Source organism: Atractosteus spatula, chromosome 6 (assembly GCF_055471065.1).
Source record: "Atractosteus spatula isolate fAtrSpa1 chromosome 6, fAtrSpa1.hap1, whole genome shotgun sequence".
NCBI classification, from domain to species: domain Eukaryota; kingdom Metazoa; phylum Chordata; class Actinopteri; order Semionotiformes; family Lepisosteidae; genus Atractosteus; species Atractosteus spatula.
Genome location: NC_142711.1, coordinates 40,686,082 through 40,701,714, shown reverse-complemented (window position 1 = coordinate 40,701,714; position 15,633 = coordinate 40,686,082). Strand labels below are relative to the sequence as shown.

General features: G+C 36.5%; 1 protein-coding gene across 1 annotated transcript in view; it reads left to right on the top strand.

The window, feature by feature from the left end:
* Window positions 1-10,814, top strand: part of LOC148832882 (MAM and LDL-receptor class A domain-containing protein 2) — an 89,190-nt gene extending 78,376 nt beyond the window's left edge. Inside the window, exons 47-53 of the mRNA XM_088918157.1 lie at window positions 1,766-1,880; window positions 3,001-3,130; window positions 4,642-4,791; window positions 8,002-8,225; window positions 8,456-8,567; window positions 10,310-10,539; window positions 10,638-10,814. Of these exons, the coding sequence (XP_088774283.1) occupies window positions 1,766-1,880; window positions 3,001-3,130; window positions 4,642-4,791; window positions 8,002-8,225; window positions 8,456-8,567; window positions 10,310-10,539; window positions 10,638-10,814 (1,138 nt within the window). The remainder of the gene's footprint in view (window positions 1-1,765; window positions 1,881-3,000; window positions 3,131-4,641; window positions 4,792-8,001; window positions 8,226-8,455; window positions 8,568-10,309; window positions 10,540-10,637) is intronic.
* The last annotated feature ends 4,819 nt before the right edge of the window (window positions 10,815-15,633 follow it).

Sequence of the window (15,633 nt, the reverse complement as noted above, 5' to 3'; positions counted from 1 at the left end):
ATGAAGTCCCATTTTGTTGAATAAAAATTAAAAGTTTTAATTTGAATATTTTTAATCAAAAATATGAGTGCTTGAATGGAACACTTGAGAAAAAAGTTACATATCAGTACAAAGAAAAATCAAAACCTGAAATGTATTGATTGTGTAAGTATTCATCCTCCTGAGCCAATATTTAGTAATTGTACCTTTTGCAGCACTAAGGGCTGCAAGTATTTTTGCTTAAAAGTGCAATTCATGCCATTCTTCTTTATAGTCCTTCTCATGCTCTGTTAAAATTGTTGGGGGTCACTGATAGAAATTTTCAAGTCCTACCACAAATTTTCTGTTGGATTCAAGTCAGGATCTTGACTGGGTGACTTAAAGGCATTCATTCTGTTTTTGTTAATTCACTTCACTGTAGCTTAGATTTTTTGCAATAGGACATTGTCTTCCCTGAATGGTGAAATTTCATTTCACTTTTAGGTTGTAGCTAAAGGATGCATGTTGTCCTCTAGGATTTTCCTATACTTTTCTGCACCCATTTTTACCTTAGTCTTCCTACTACAATACCTGCTGATTAGAAGCAGCCACAGAACATACTGTAATACTGTCACCATTATGTTTTGTACTAGGGATGGTGTTGACTATGTGATACTATTTAGATATTTAGACCAAAAGTTCCAATTTTGTCATCTGACCACAAAACCATCTACCTCAGGTTTGCAGTACTACTCAGATCATTTTGTTACAAATTGCAGATTGCAGATCCATGGAGGATTTGCATTTTTTCAGTTCATACAGAACAGTGAGGTGGAGTAACTGGTAGTGTCTATTGTTTTCTCATGGACATTTTCTTCCATCTCAGTCATTTAAAGTATGTAACTCTTCCAGTTGCCATTGGCGTTACTAACCAGTTTCCTCCTTGATCAGTAGGGACAGCCTGACATAGAATCTGGGTGGTAAAATACACCTTTTGCATCTTAATGATCAATTTTACCTTGTTCAATTGAATATTCATTGTCTTTTAATATTTAACTCTTCTCTTGATCTGTACTGTTCTACAATGTAATCCTTTAATTTTTCTGAAAGCTCCTTGGTCTTCAAGTGTAAATCTTTGCTTGAAATTCCTGACTGAGGGACATTTCACAGATGCTGTAGGTGTATTTTTCTGAAATCGTGTGAACCTTAATCTGTATTGCACTCAGAGGCCATTCAACTAATTGTGTGATTTGTCCAAGTCAATTTTGTGCACCTTATCTAATATAGGTTTACCATATCAAAGCTGTTGAATATGTAACTAGTTGAAATATTTCATTTTTTAAAGTTTTCTCTTCAGTTTTTTTTGGCATTTGATTAGTTAGACACCATACATCAAAGTGTTCATATTGACATAGTGAATATGATTCATTCTCACCATGTTTCTTCATGTTTAATCATTAGGAATCTTCACTATCAGACCTTGTTAGCATCATTTTGTATGAAGCTTGTCCAGAAAGCCCACTTTTTCTTTCTTAGTGAAAATGTATTTGATGACTAATTAATTCCTGGGTTCTCTATAGAAATAATTTGAAACTTAGTGACAAAAAGAGTTCAGTTGTACAGTGCCAAAAGTTGTTTTCCCATAGGAATTATTTTTTTGTAAAATGTGGTGCATTACTTTCTGGAAGATCCAGATTTCAGTGGCAATAGCTAATGCTCATGCACTTAGCATACATTAAATAAATTAATCATTTTAATTTTAAAAAAATTACATTCTTATTTAAAATTATTTTTCCTCACTTCAAAGGACACTCCATACAAATGGAAACAAACTTGGATCTCTGATTTGGAGAAAATCTGGAAATCAAGGGAACAATTGGTCTGAAGGCATGGTTACTGTGGACTTTCGGGAACCATACTGGGTAAGTATTATCAGTTTGCAATTACAATTTGAAATTGAGGGAATATGAATTTGAAATAGAATGGTGTTATAAACCCAGTGTTAATTAAACAGCAGAAACTTGAATGTGAAAAAGACATTAGAAATCTTGTTTATTTTACTTTTATTAATTCTTTTTTTATTCAGAAACACAAAGCAAATACTGGCTTTTATATTATGTCGTCAATACATAATTTAGATATGTGGAAAAGCTTTTAATGGCAAGTCCAGTTCAGCAGAAACAGTGAAAATAGTCACATAAATTCATGATACTTAAGTACCTTTCACAGCACTGAGTTTTACCTTTCTAGCTACTATACTGTAGTCATGAGAAACTGCACATCCATCCACACCTTAATCTCAATAAAGGGCCTAGTAAGCTTTATAAGAGATATGGAAATCACTTAACAACAGAAACTGGAAGGCTGCTCTAAAAGATTTAAAACATCCATATTCTACATTCAAATTAAGTACTAGTCTAATTACACTAGTCGTTCAAATGTTCGAACATGTGGATAGAGTTGTGATCCATTAATACCACTGACAGAAAGTCTTAAACACTGGACTGTAGCTTTGATGAGGAAAGAAATCAGGCACAAAGTTCATTAAAGCTCATTGCAAAAAAAGTACCATAATCTTAGAAAGGGATATTTGAAAACTGAACAATCTACTCCGGCTGTGAACATGAAATGCTTCAGGTCATTTCAATATTAATTCCACTTACCATTCTGATGCTTCCTCTGTTCTCATTGCTTCTTAATTTCCTTTCAACAAATTGCATTTTATCATCTGCTTTCCTAAAAGTAGGCCCTTTTATGTTTGTTCTCAATATTATATTATTAATCTTAGTGACAAGATCTGGAAGAGAACTTTAAAGGAGACAACATCAAGATTTTTCTCTGTATGACTTTCTTAAAATATGGATTCTTAGTCAGTATATAATATTTGCTAGAACGTACAACCCTAAACTTTTGAGTAATGACTTCTCATAACCAGGTCATTTGGTGGAACAGGTCACATTATTTTTAGCCTAAATATTCATTTATATTCAATTGTTGTTAATGTGTTATTTTCAGTGAATCTTGTTGGTTTTTTTTTATCAGTTCATATTTGTGTATGAAAAAGGATGGGGTTTGATGGGAGATGTGGCCCTTGATGACATACAGCTTCGCCTGGGCTTGTGCTCCACCTCTCCTCCTGTCACAGATGCGCCAACTCTGCCACCCACTCAGAGTAAGAGAATTGCTGGGCAGGCCGAACACAGACAGTGCAGGGCCAGCATGTTTAGATTGGTATTAAGTTTACCCTAAAAAAGAAAAGTGAAGAACCTTTTAATGAATAATAAGACAAAGTAATACAATTACATCTTTCAAGTGGAACACACAAACTTCTGTCATTGACCAAATGCTTTCATTGTTTAAATGTAAAAACTGGCGGCACAGTGGTTAACTTTGTTGTTTTCTTTGAGTGCTCTAGTTTTCTCCCACAGTCCAAAGTCATGCTGGTAGCTTAATTGATTTCTGTAAAGGAAATGGCCCAGTTGCATGTGCGTTTATGTCTGTGTATTCCTTTTGATCAACTCTCCATGCTATATCCTGGCATGCACCCATTGCTTGCTGAGTTAGGCTCCAGTGTCAGCTACAACCCTGTACTAAGGGTACAGATAAAGCTGTTAGAAAATGGATGGATGTATAAAAGTGTGCGTGCAAAAAAAAACTTTCAAAGACTAGGTTGGACTTTTTCTGGTAATTTATGTTAAATCCAAATGATTGTACTAATCATTTATGCGGAAAGAGATAATAAAAGCACAACTACAGTATAAAGTTATTAGCTTTAGTATATTGTTATGTGATGGTGGGTTGACGTGCTTATAATAAAATTTGAAAGTAAAAATTGAATTATCTCTGTACATTCACTTATTAAGTAATTTCCCGTTCAGGTCTACCCTATCCACAAACCTCATGTTTGTAGAAAAGACATTATTAGGCACTCTTCCACAACCCACAATGTTATCTACTTTAATTAATGCCTTCTTCTCTGTGCTTAATGGATAATTGTAGCTTCTCATATTTGTAGAAGAAGGATATAAGGAAACTGTCACCTAATTTTACACTACACTTGAACTTATGAACTCACATAGAACTTGTGTTGAGAGTTTACTTTTCATTTCAATTAAATTAAATTGTAGTTTTATAACATGGGTATATCTTTCTGCTGCTGCTTACCTGTCTGATTGTTTTGTTCTCTTCAACACTCCTTCAGCCTTCATGATGGCCCAGGCTCATATTTTATTCTGAAATCTTGTTCAGCATTACAGGACCGTACAATGCAATCTTTTGTGTGATAACTTAAATTCTAAGATATATATATATAACTGACAACGTTTAGTGTAGATAAAAGGTTTAATAAAAGTTTTCCAAAACAAGAGAAAAACAGTAAAATATACTGGTGAGATCTGTAAGCCCTCACAATAGAACTTTTATGTGAAAGATGAAATACTTCTACTGTGTGGAATATCTATTAATCTTTGTCTGAACTCCTGCTCACTGCCGAAGCAGTAAATAGGTACCTGTCATAGTGGAGAATGAGAGAAAAGAAGTCATATTTTCCCTGTCAAGATAATTGTTTTAGAATAGTTTTTGATGGAACAATCATAACCAGCAAGGAAGCAGATAACGTCAAAGGGCAATTTTTTACTCTGCTCTTCTAGTCCTTTCTTAGGAACATTGTGTGCCCTTTTTTAGTGCCCGGTGCCAATGACTGTGACTTTGAAGTGGACCTCTGTGGCTGGCAGCAGGACCCGAATGAGGGTTCTGATTGGCGAAGGCAGCAGGGGTCAACGGGGACAGGCTCGTTTGGACCAGCAGAAGATCATACCACTGGGAGTGTGAGAGGTGGGCAAATTTCCAGGGTGTCTGATTTTTAATAAGCACAGCTAGCCTTGTGTCAATAGCTTGGTGACTGCTATAACACAATCATGAATAGAATGGGTAGAAAATAACTACCCATTATCTGCATTTCGATCCACACTTTTGAGCCACACATATATTGAGTTTCTGCCTCTGGAGGTACTTGAAAAGATCAAATAATCCACATTAACAAAAGAAAAGGCTTCAGGTCATTGACTCGAACCTTTTTTCCACTTTCCACATTTAAAATTGATCATTGATCATAGGACAAGCCTGAAGGAGATTTTGTAAAAATCTTTTGGATTCAAGATGTCTTTGCTGGCAAACATCAATACTACTAAAGTTAACAATGGCATAACTTAACCTTTCCATCTCTGTCATTCCAAGTCATACAGGTAAATGTTTGAAATGGACCTGTTTTATATAATACCGATTTAATACTTAATTTTCCCTGAAAATAAATTAAAACTACTGAACAATAGAACCATAGAAACTGCTCTAACTATGTACAGTAATCAATGGAAAAAGGAAAGAACCTAAAAAAACAATCACAAATGAAAGAACATTTGCCCACCTTATTTGTTTGAATGCTACAGTATATCAAGCCTATATACTGTAAATTCAAAGATCTTGTCCAGGCATTTCTCAAAGATATCCAGGATGGCTGTTTGTTTTATACATGCACTTTACATTAATGTAAAAAAGAAGTTGCGGCTCTCAGTCCTAAATTACTTTTTAATTAAGTTTTCTGCAGCAGCTTGCAACTTTGGGAGACACTAATGGTCCTGGTTTGGACCAAAATGGTCCTGGTGTAGTAATGTTTTATATACCATGTAAAAATGTAAACTTAATTAAAAACTCAAGTGGAATTAGCCACAGACCTGGGAGGACAAAGCCTTACATTACCTTGGGAGACATAAACAAGCCGCTCAAGAAAGTAATTGAAGCAAACACTAACCAGGAAAGGTTTAGATATACTGTAAGTGATGACAACCACTGAAAGGAAATAGTAAATAAATATGAAGACCTGTCTCTTGAGACACACCCATAGAGATAGTTTTCTGTGTACAGTGAATCGTCTCTGGGCAACAGTACTGCAAAGTTGATGTCTTAGTTGCTAGATTAAGGAATAATCAAGACAAGAGACGGACCTTTGCTTAGAGAATTTATATCTAATTTCCTTGTCTGACTGAGGCATGGAGCAGAGGGCTTCTCTACTTTATTTTGTATCCTCCTCAGTGGATCTGAGACTTGTGGTGAATTCCACAAGTCATCTTCAGTTACTTTTGCATTCTCAAGCGAAATGCCACAGTGCTACATGTGCTTCCAGCTTCTCAGGGAGGTATTGTAACCCCTGTGTGATCCCAACCAAAACCACCGGTGTTTACACTCACCAGTGGGACCCTGGGTTCAATTCCTGACCTGGGGTGCTATCTGCATGAAGTTTGTATGTTCTCCGTGTGTTCATGTGGGTTTTTGCCAGGTGCTCAGGTTTCCTTCCATAGCCCAAAGACATGGTAGGTTAATTGGCTTCTATGACAAACTATTCCTGGTGTGAGTGTGTGTGTAACTGTGTTTGTGCCCTCTGATGGACTGGCACCCTGGTTCAGGGTGTTCAATGCCTTGCATCAGTTGCTTGCTGACATAAACTTCACATTCTTTTGTTGACCATTTAATTGCACAATAAACAAAAATGTGATGATTATATGTAGAGTCGGTTTTCAAGTATGTATTTTTTTATATATTCTAAATGCCAGGTTAATTTGAGATGCCAGTTGCACAATTTAAAAGATGTAATAAAAAATTAAATTTCTGCTTTACATTTCTCTCTTTTTTCATGCTGAAAAAAGGGTACAGCAAAGTTGAAAAAATAAGTGATAAAAGGGAACCAGCTAAAATAATATTTTAATTATTATATGTTATATGCAGTAAAATGTTAAGTTATCTATAGTGCCTTAAAAAGTATTCATCAAGTACTCATCCAGTGATGTCCTATTGTGCTAAATTACAAATGATGTATACACATTTTTAGTGAATTAGAGTGAAAAATGTGAGTTCTAAAAATCAACAACCTTTATGGGTGAAATAAATTAAAACATGCAAAAACTGCAAAAAATAAGAAACAAAAAGATGCTAGTTTCATATATATCCACTCGCTGTTTTCTGGCAGAACTGCAGTATATTAGTTAAAGAGCACAAAATTACTTTTACCGTTAGTTGAGTGGCCCCTGTCTTTGTACAATAATATTAGTTCACATGATTTCAAAATAAATATAACTCTGTAAGGTCCTTCAGTAAAATAGTGAATTTCCAGAAAAGATTCAACTGTGAAAAACAAGAATATGCATTCAAATGATGGAATGGGTAAATATTTTTGCAAGGACCTATAGGTTTACCATAAACACTGTGCTATAATACCTTTATTCTGACTTGCTCAACAGATTCACTATTTTGCTATTGGAAATCTCATGGAAATCTCACTCTCATTAAATCTCATGGAAATATGTACTGTATGTCTCCTGTTTCCTCCCAGAGTCCACTGTCCAGATTAACCGGTGTCTCTCAAATAACCCCTGTATGTACACATGTACAGTATGCATATGTCTGACTTGCGATGGATTCATATCTCATCTAGAGTGTATCCAACCTTATGCTAATTGTCAGCCAAGATAGTCTTCATCTCCATCTCCTGCAGCCTTCTTTGGGTGTCAGAGAGAGAGGAAAATCAGGTTTTTCCCTTCTCTCTCATAACTGAAGAAGGCTCCACAGCTGAAACATTGTGTTTCTTCTCTTTTCAGCATGGAATAAACCTTTACTTGTTCCTTTGTATCTCCACAGTGTGTTGGTCTTAGTTATTGAAAATGGATGGCTGGAATTATGTATGATCAACAGCATAAAGCCGTTCCCATTGGTCACAAGATTACATCATTGTCAGAGTGATAGTAGTTTTCCTAAAAAGAAAAAAAAGCCTTTTTCAAAATATTCATTACACATTAAAGAGCACATTTTAGTATTTTTAGCGTGGTGAGTTTGTCCTCATGACCAACATGACAATAATGATTTATTACTGTTAAGGTTAAGGTACAGCATACATGATTTATTACATACAGTAAAATTGTCAACAAAAGAGGTTTCTAGCTGGGTATAATGTAAGACACTTTTTATTAAGGGCAGTATTTCTCCATTTCATTGTAGGTCATTATGTATTGGTTGAAGGAAATGGCCAGACTGAAAAAGCTGTTGCAAGAATTCGCTCCCCCCTTGTGGCAGTTGGTCTGGAAGGACTCTGTCTGATGTTCTGGTATAACATGTATGGTGGCAAGGTTGGCTCTCTGATTGTGGCTAATGGCAACGCATCAAATAAGACAATGTTGTGGATGAAGACAGGAACTTGGGGACCACAGTGGAACTATGCACAAGTCAGTTTTTTGTGTTTCTTGTTTTTTTTTTCCTTTCCATTAATCCCTGGGACTATTTAAGACTGTTTTTTTGTCTCTCCTACTAGATCAGGAAATAAATATAGGAAAACCAGAATTTAATCTGGAAGTCTTTATCACACAGTGCCACTTTTTTTTGGCAAAGTCTGTTTGTAGCCACTGCAAGGAGAAATTATTATTACTGGGACATAATATAGTCTTTCTTTTTACAGATTCATATCACTGGTGCTCGTAATATCCAGATCATCTTTGAAGGCATAAGAGAAGATGGTGCCATTGCCCTGGATGACATATCATTTAACCCAGACTCCTGCCCTTCAGCTAGTATGTTTTTGAATTTTAAATGCTGCTATTTATTCCAATGTATGAGACCGATAAAAAAGCCTGAAGACATAATTTAAAAATCCATTATCAGTTACTTAAAATAAGAAGAAACAATTGAAAGCTAGCAGTTAGACTCAATGATAATTGAATCAGCCAGCAGTTGTTTGGTCTAATTTCTGCTACAAAGAAAAAAGAAGCAGCATGCATAAACCATGAAGATTAAAAAAACTATTTATGAATAATTCTATTGATAAGTTTAATTTTAAAATATTATATGAAACTCCAGTAATTGAATAAATAATCAAGTAATTCAATAAATTTAATTGGCAACAGGTTTAATTATTATGCCCACAGATGTTTAAACCTTATCACACTCAGGTTCTAAGGAACAATAGAAAAGTACAGCCATTGTGTTGCAACAAATTGCTTTGAATTAATGTAGGGCTTTTGCTGAAGAATTTTAGAAAAGAGGGCCACAGTTTGCATCTGAATCTTTCCTCATTGGTCAATAACATTTTGGTTGGTTTACGTAAGTCTTGTCCACGATGTATATACTATGTCTATACTTCCAAGAGTGAATCTGAGTTGCCATGTATTTTAACAGCAATATTGATTTTCTGATAACGGATAAGTAGATCCATTAAATGATTTAACACTGTTGTTTGCATTATAGACACTGATTCTGTTAATTTCAAGATCCAAATAAATAATTTTGTGAAGCATTTGTTACATTACCTAAATATAATTACTAAAGGCTAAACTATGTTTTACAGCACAATTAATCAGCAAGACAGATTAGTTGTATTCCATTCCTTTCTGACAGTGATTCATTAAAACACCTTTTCTTAAGAAGCTAAGAAATGTTACAAATCATGAAGAAGCCATTAACCCCTTCTAACACATCTGTTATTAGTTATTAATATTAAGTACAGTAGATAATAGTAATTACCTGAAAGATCTCATCCAGCCATTCTTGAAAAACCAAACCACTGTCTTCAACAACATGGTTTAGTAGCTTATTCCATACTCCCACAACCCCTAGAAGTAGAGAAGTACTGAGACTAGAAGCACTTCAACATAGTTTCCACTTGTGTGCACTGGTTCATGTTTTGCTGTTCATTCTGAAGAAGTCTGCTGGATTGATTTTGTTGATGTCTTTGAAGATTTTGAATACATATTGTAACACATATGGCCGACATTAGAGATTGTGTGAGCCTGCTTACCAGCGCGGTGACGTCACCGCCCTTCCCTGTGAATAGCAGGGACCGTAGCCACTGGGCGAGTCCCCAGCGGTGGGGGAGCTGACCTGAGGCGGCTGCGGCGAGGGTGCATACCCATGTGAACCCGAGAGCGCTACAATATATCACATTCTCTCATAGTCTTCTCTGTTCAAGACTAAATTGGTTAATTTCTTTTAGCCTGTCAATATAGGACATTCCTTTAAGCTACTTTAAGAATCTGGATTCTCTTCTCTGTACTGAGATATATTTCAATAACATGGTAACCAGATTTGTACACAATCTTATAATAAATGAGGCCTTGCTAGTACATTATAACATTTTTAACATACATCTGTTGATTGTTATATTATGTTTTTAACTACTATACTGTACATAACCCCGACTTTTGTTTGCCTTTTTAATTACTTCACTGGATTGTCTAGAAGATGTAAGCAATGTGTCATCATAACCATCTAAATCTTTTTCATAAGTATCATTGATAAGCATGTCATTTTGTTTCAGGAGAGTGTGACTTTGAGAATGGGGTGTGTGGCTTTACCCAGGACAACACTAATGATTTTGACTGGACTCTGGGATCTGGTTCAAATAACCCCATTGGCCCTCTGATTGATCACAGCTATGGCAGTGAATATGGCCATTATATGCACTTTGCAACACCAACACCTCTTCAATCACCAGTGAAGGGTTACTTGGACAGCCCAACATACCTGCCTTCCAGATATTGCTTGAAGGTAACTTCAAAGCCCACATATTATTAGTTGTGTAGCATACATATTCATTCTCACTTACTGTATGTTACTGTCTTCACCATTTTGTATCCTCCCTGCAGTTTTGGTATTACATATCAGGCAGTGGTGTGAGGTCACTCAGGGTATATGAGAGGAGACTCCAGACACTCTTGAAGTCAATGTGGAGCTCAGAGGGGACCCAGGAGGATGAGTGGCTTGTAGCCCAAGTTGACATTCACTCTCCTGCTGCTTTTCAGGTACTGTATCTGAGTCTGTAACTGTATTGAACAGACAGGCAGGACCATTCAGTTACATTTCAGTGTAGCTCTCCTTGTCAGCGTGAAGGCTATGATTAACTGTGACTAGAAGCTGTATTATGAGGAGAACAACACAGTGAAAGAAAGAAATGAATTAGTGCTCATTCACCATACCTGGAGTGTAAGGAGCTAGACACAGAAGAGGTGAAAGTGCTGTAATTTCAAGTATCTTTCAGCTTTGTTGTTCTGAGGGTGCATTGACCCCTGACCCTAGTCTCAAAAAGAAGAAAACAGCAACCACAAGGCCCATTCTGTTGTGTTGTGTATAGACTTGGCTATCACTAAACTACACCTGGATACTTTCCTTTTCATGCAGTTTGCATGGATGGGAGCACTGCCAGTTTACCTCTCTATTGTACCATAACATATTGTATCAGACAGCTGCACCTTCTTCCATTACTGATGAATTACTCCTACTGTACTATAATATTATTTTTGCATTCTATCAATCACCCTCTTATCTGCTTTGTCTTAGGAAAAACACAGGAAAGACCAAGAACAGACAAAACTAGTTTTTAGAAATATATTTACAGGTATACTGAGCATCAAAAGAATCTTACCATTTATACTGTAACTGTATTTAGCTTCTTAACTGTTTTATCACGAAATTACCATTTGTTTCGTAGCAAGTGCACTGACATTTTATTGAAAAGACACAATTAATTCATTTACATTTGTCATTCAAAGTGGGTCTATTGTGAAAGTCACAAGCTGGTATCATGAGTGGTCACCATTAGAAACAATACAAACTGTACATCTTTGATGTATGCTTTATGCCAAATTGCAAATGTTTTCTTATGTTATTATGTCTATTCCAAATTACAGCCTGGCAAGCACATATGCCTGTTCTGCCTGTTCACTGGTCCCTGAGTCCTAGATGCCACAAAATGTCACATTTTTGTTTTCAGTTAGAAAAAAAAATCCCTGTTTTACAGTTTGCCATGTTGTTCTTGATGTAATTTTGAACAATTTTCATTGCAATTTTCATCACATCAAAAGCTGTTTGGAGCCATCTGTGATTAACATAACAAAATGTAGTCAATCTTTCTAATCATAATATTATAGTTATTTAAATTGCTCAGGGATTCCATTTTACTGAACTAGTGGGGAGCAAATAAATTGGTAAATGTAAAACAGCCTTTCTGGCTTTGTACAGCCACTGCAGATTATTGAATATCTGGATATTGTTTTTTTCTCTTACCTAAATTGGATTTTAGTATACTGTTGTGGTTCATTTTTTCAATAAACAGAGCACTGGAATCTCGTTTTTTTTTTAACCAAAACTGAAATGAATGCAGGCATGAAAGGTGCACTCAGGGTTGTTTAATTTTGATAATTAATTCATAGTCTATTATTCTATGTATAAAAATATCTGTTGTTTTTATTATTCTCATTTATACAGTCTGAACATATTTATAAAACTGCTTGTTCAAAGGTTTAATGGGCATAGTACCCATGCAGTATATACTGTAGTATATATTCTAGATACTTCATATAACTAAACAGCAGGATCTTCAAATATCCATACACTGAGGTTCAAAAGAAAGTTAAACAAATTTACAAGATCCTTTTCAGAAAATTGATAATCCTTTTTGTTGTAGGTCCACTGACATTTTATTAAACAAAGATGACATAGGTAAATTGATTCTTCTGATTAGTTATCAACACAGCTGATCAGCAGGAAGTGTAAGTTATGGCCACCATTGGAAACTGTACCCGTGTTAAACTTATGTCCAGGTTGCAGACGCTCTCTTGTGGGATTCTGTCCCATTTTAGAGACCAGGCAAGTATTCCTAAGTATTCAGTTTTGTGCATTTTCTGTGTACAGGTAACATTTGAGGGGAACATTGACAGTGGAGTGATGAGTGTTATAGCTGTGGATGATATTGATATTCGAGAAGGGGCTTGCATACCATTGGGATCATGTGATTTTGAAGATGACTCCTGCACTTGGAAGAATGCTTTTGAGCTTGATCAGTTTGACTGGCAAAGACGGACTGGCCATTCACACACTGATGCTTCAGAGCCAGAGACTGATCATACACTGGGAACAATATTTGGTGGGTATTTCTTGTTTATAGTTTGATGACATTAACTACTTTTCTGACAAAATAAAAATAAAACAATAAAGAATCATGAATCAGTTTTGCATATTGAACAATTTTTGCACTTAATAGTAGAGCAGTAGTAGAGGAGTTTATTGCGACATGTACATTGGAATTGTTGTACGCACTGATCTCTTGGAACATACACAGTACAGCAGACGACACAGTACAACAGATAACACTGCACAATATAGACATTTCATTACAGACATAATAAATAATATAACCAGAACAATAAATACTGTACTGTATGTGGTAATGAAAGAAAACAGGGTAGACCATTCAAAAAGTGCATAGTGCAGAGATGCATTGAGTTCTGAGGCATTGCAGTTAGCTATTAAGGATGGGCACTGTAGTAGGGTAGAAGCTGTTCTTAAGCCTAGTGGTCCATGCTTTAATGGTGTAGTACTGCTTGCCAGAGCGCAGTGGGGGGGACAGTTTATGGCCAGGATGGTTGGGATCCTGAATGATGGATTGGGCTTTATTGCGACAGCAGATGGTGTGAATCTCACCGATTGATGGTAAATCACATCCTGTAATCCTCTGTGCCATTGCCACAACCCTTTGTAGTGCGTCTTTGTCATGCATGGTAGTATTGGTGTATCATACAGTGATGCCACTAGTGAGGACGCTTTCTATGTTGCTGCAGTAAAAGTTCATGACTAAATGCTTCACCATACTACACCTTAGAAAGTGCAGCAGGCACTGTTGGGCCTTTTTCAGACTGGCTACACTGTTGTGAGACCAAGCCAAGTTGGTGGAGATCTGCATACAGAGGAACCTGAAGTGCCATTGATACTGATTGGAACGTGACTCCTTTTGGGTCTCCTGAAGCCCACAATGAATTATTTTGTCTTGTTGACATTCAGGGCCAGATTATTGTCAAGGCACCATATTGTAAGATGCTTAAGAGTCTGGCATAGAGCAATTTATATATGACAATACTAGGCTTTCCAGGTACTTCATGGTCACTGAAGTGAGTGCCACTGGGCGGTAATCGTTCAAACAAGTTACCTTGGTCATCTTAAGCAGTGGTACATTTGTGTTTTGTCTTAAAGGACTCTGGTACAACTGACAGGGACAGAGAGAGAATTTAAAAATGTCTGTATACACAGGAGATAGCTGGTCTACACAGGTTTTAAGCACACGAGGGAACACACCATCTGGGCCGGCTACTTTGCGGGTTTTCACTCTCTTAAAGGCTCTAAGCACCTCATGCTTAGAGAACTGTAACACAAGGTCTACTGGTTCACTGGGAGCCTTGATAGCAGGCTTGGTGTTCTGAGCCTCAAAGCGTGAGTAAAAGGTGTTCAGGTCATCTGGTAGAGATGCTTCAGTGGAGGAAATACTGCTTTATGGTTCGTGATAGCCTGCAAGCCTTGCCACATGTTGCTCCTGAGCTGTTTTTCTCATTTGTCCTTGTATTCCTGTTTTGCCAGTATGATAGGTTTCTCCAGGTCGTACCTTGATTTTTACATATAGTTCTCTGTTACCTGATTGGAATCAGCAGACCGCGAATTAAGTTTGCAGTGAATGTCTTTGTTTATCCAGGGCTTCTGATTGGGATATATCCGGATCTTCCTGGTAGGAACACATCTGTCCACACAGTAGTTGATGTAGGATGTGACCACCTCTGTATACTCATTTAGATCAGTGGAAGAATCTTTGAATACACACCAATTAGTCTGCGAGTTCTTGCTCAACAGCGTCTGACCAGCTGCACAGTTTTACTGCAGGTGGTGCACATCTTAGCGTCTGCTTGTAAACAGGGAGAAGGAGCACGGAGGCGTGGTCAGACTTCTTGAAATGCGTCCATGAAATGGAGAGGTATGCTCCATTTGGGGCAGAGTGGTGGCACTGTGGCTAAGGATCTGCACCTGTGGCTGGAAGGTTGCCAGTTCGCTTCCCGCAGCTGGCAGAGAAATCCTACTCTGTTGGGCCCCCGAGCAAGGCCCTTAACCCCAGCGGCTGACCCTGCGCTCTGACCCCAAGCTTCTCCCCCTGTCTGTGTGTCTCAGAGCAAGTTGGGGTATGCAAAAAAAGACAAATTCCTCATACAAGAAAAAGTATATGGTCAATAAAGTGATCCTATGTTCTTATGTTCTTATTGCAGAACATTAAAAAAATACATTTTATAATGACTTTTGAAAAGACAAATTCCTCATACAAGAAATAGTATATGGCCAATAAAGTGATCTTATCTTATCTTCTTATGTTCTTATGTTTTTTTAACTTGCAGAACAACATTAAAAAAATACATTTTACAATGACTTCTTAAATATGTTTTGCATTATATACTATATACTGTAAATACTAAGAATATGTGATTCCTATTTTTAGTCTTCTGTCTTGAAAAATGAAATGCCTGAATAATTATGATTTGTGCTACATTTTAAATATAAATAAATATTCCTTAAAGAATAATTTCTTAATAATAGCACTTAATGTCTAATTAAGTATGATAGAGATCACACTAAATCTTAGCAAAACACTGTACTTTAGCTGGATATGGTATATCAAACATATATTGCCTGTTCTCTCCTTTTGTTAGCAAACATAAGCATAGAGCCCTGCTGTGTTATAAAATATTTCATAATAATGCCAGTACTGGGTGTTTCTGTTGGTTGCTTTCATCAGGCACTTATCTTTTAATGGACACCTCTCCTCCACGAGTA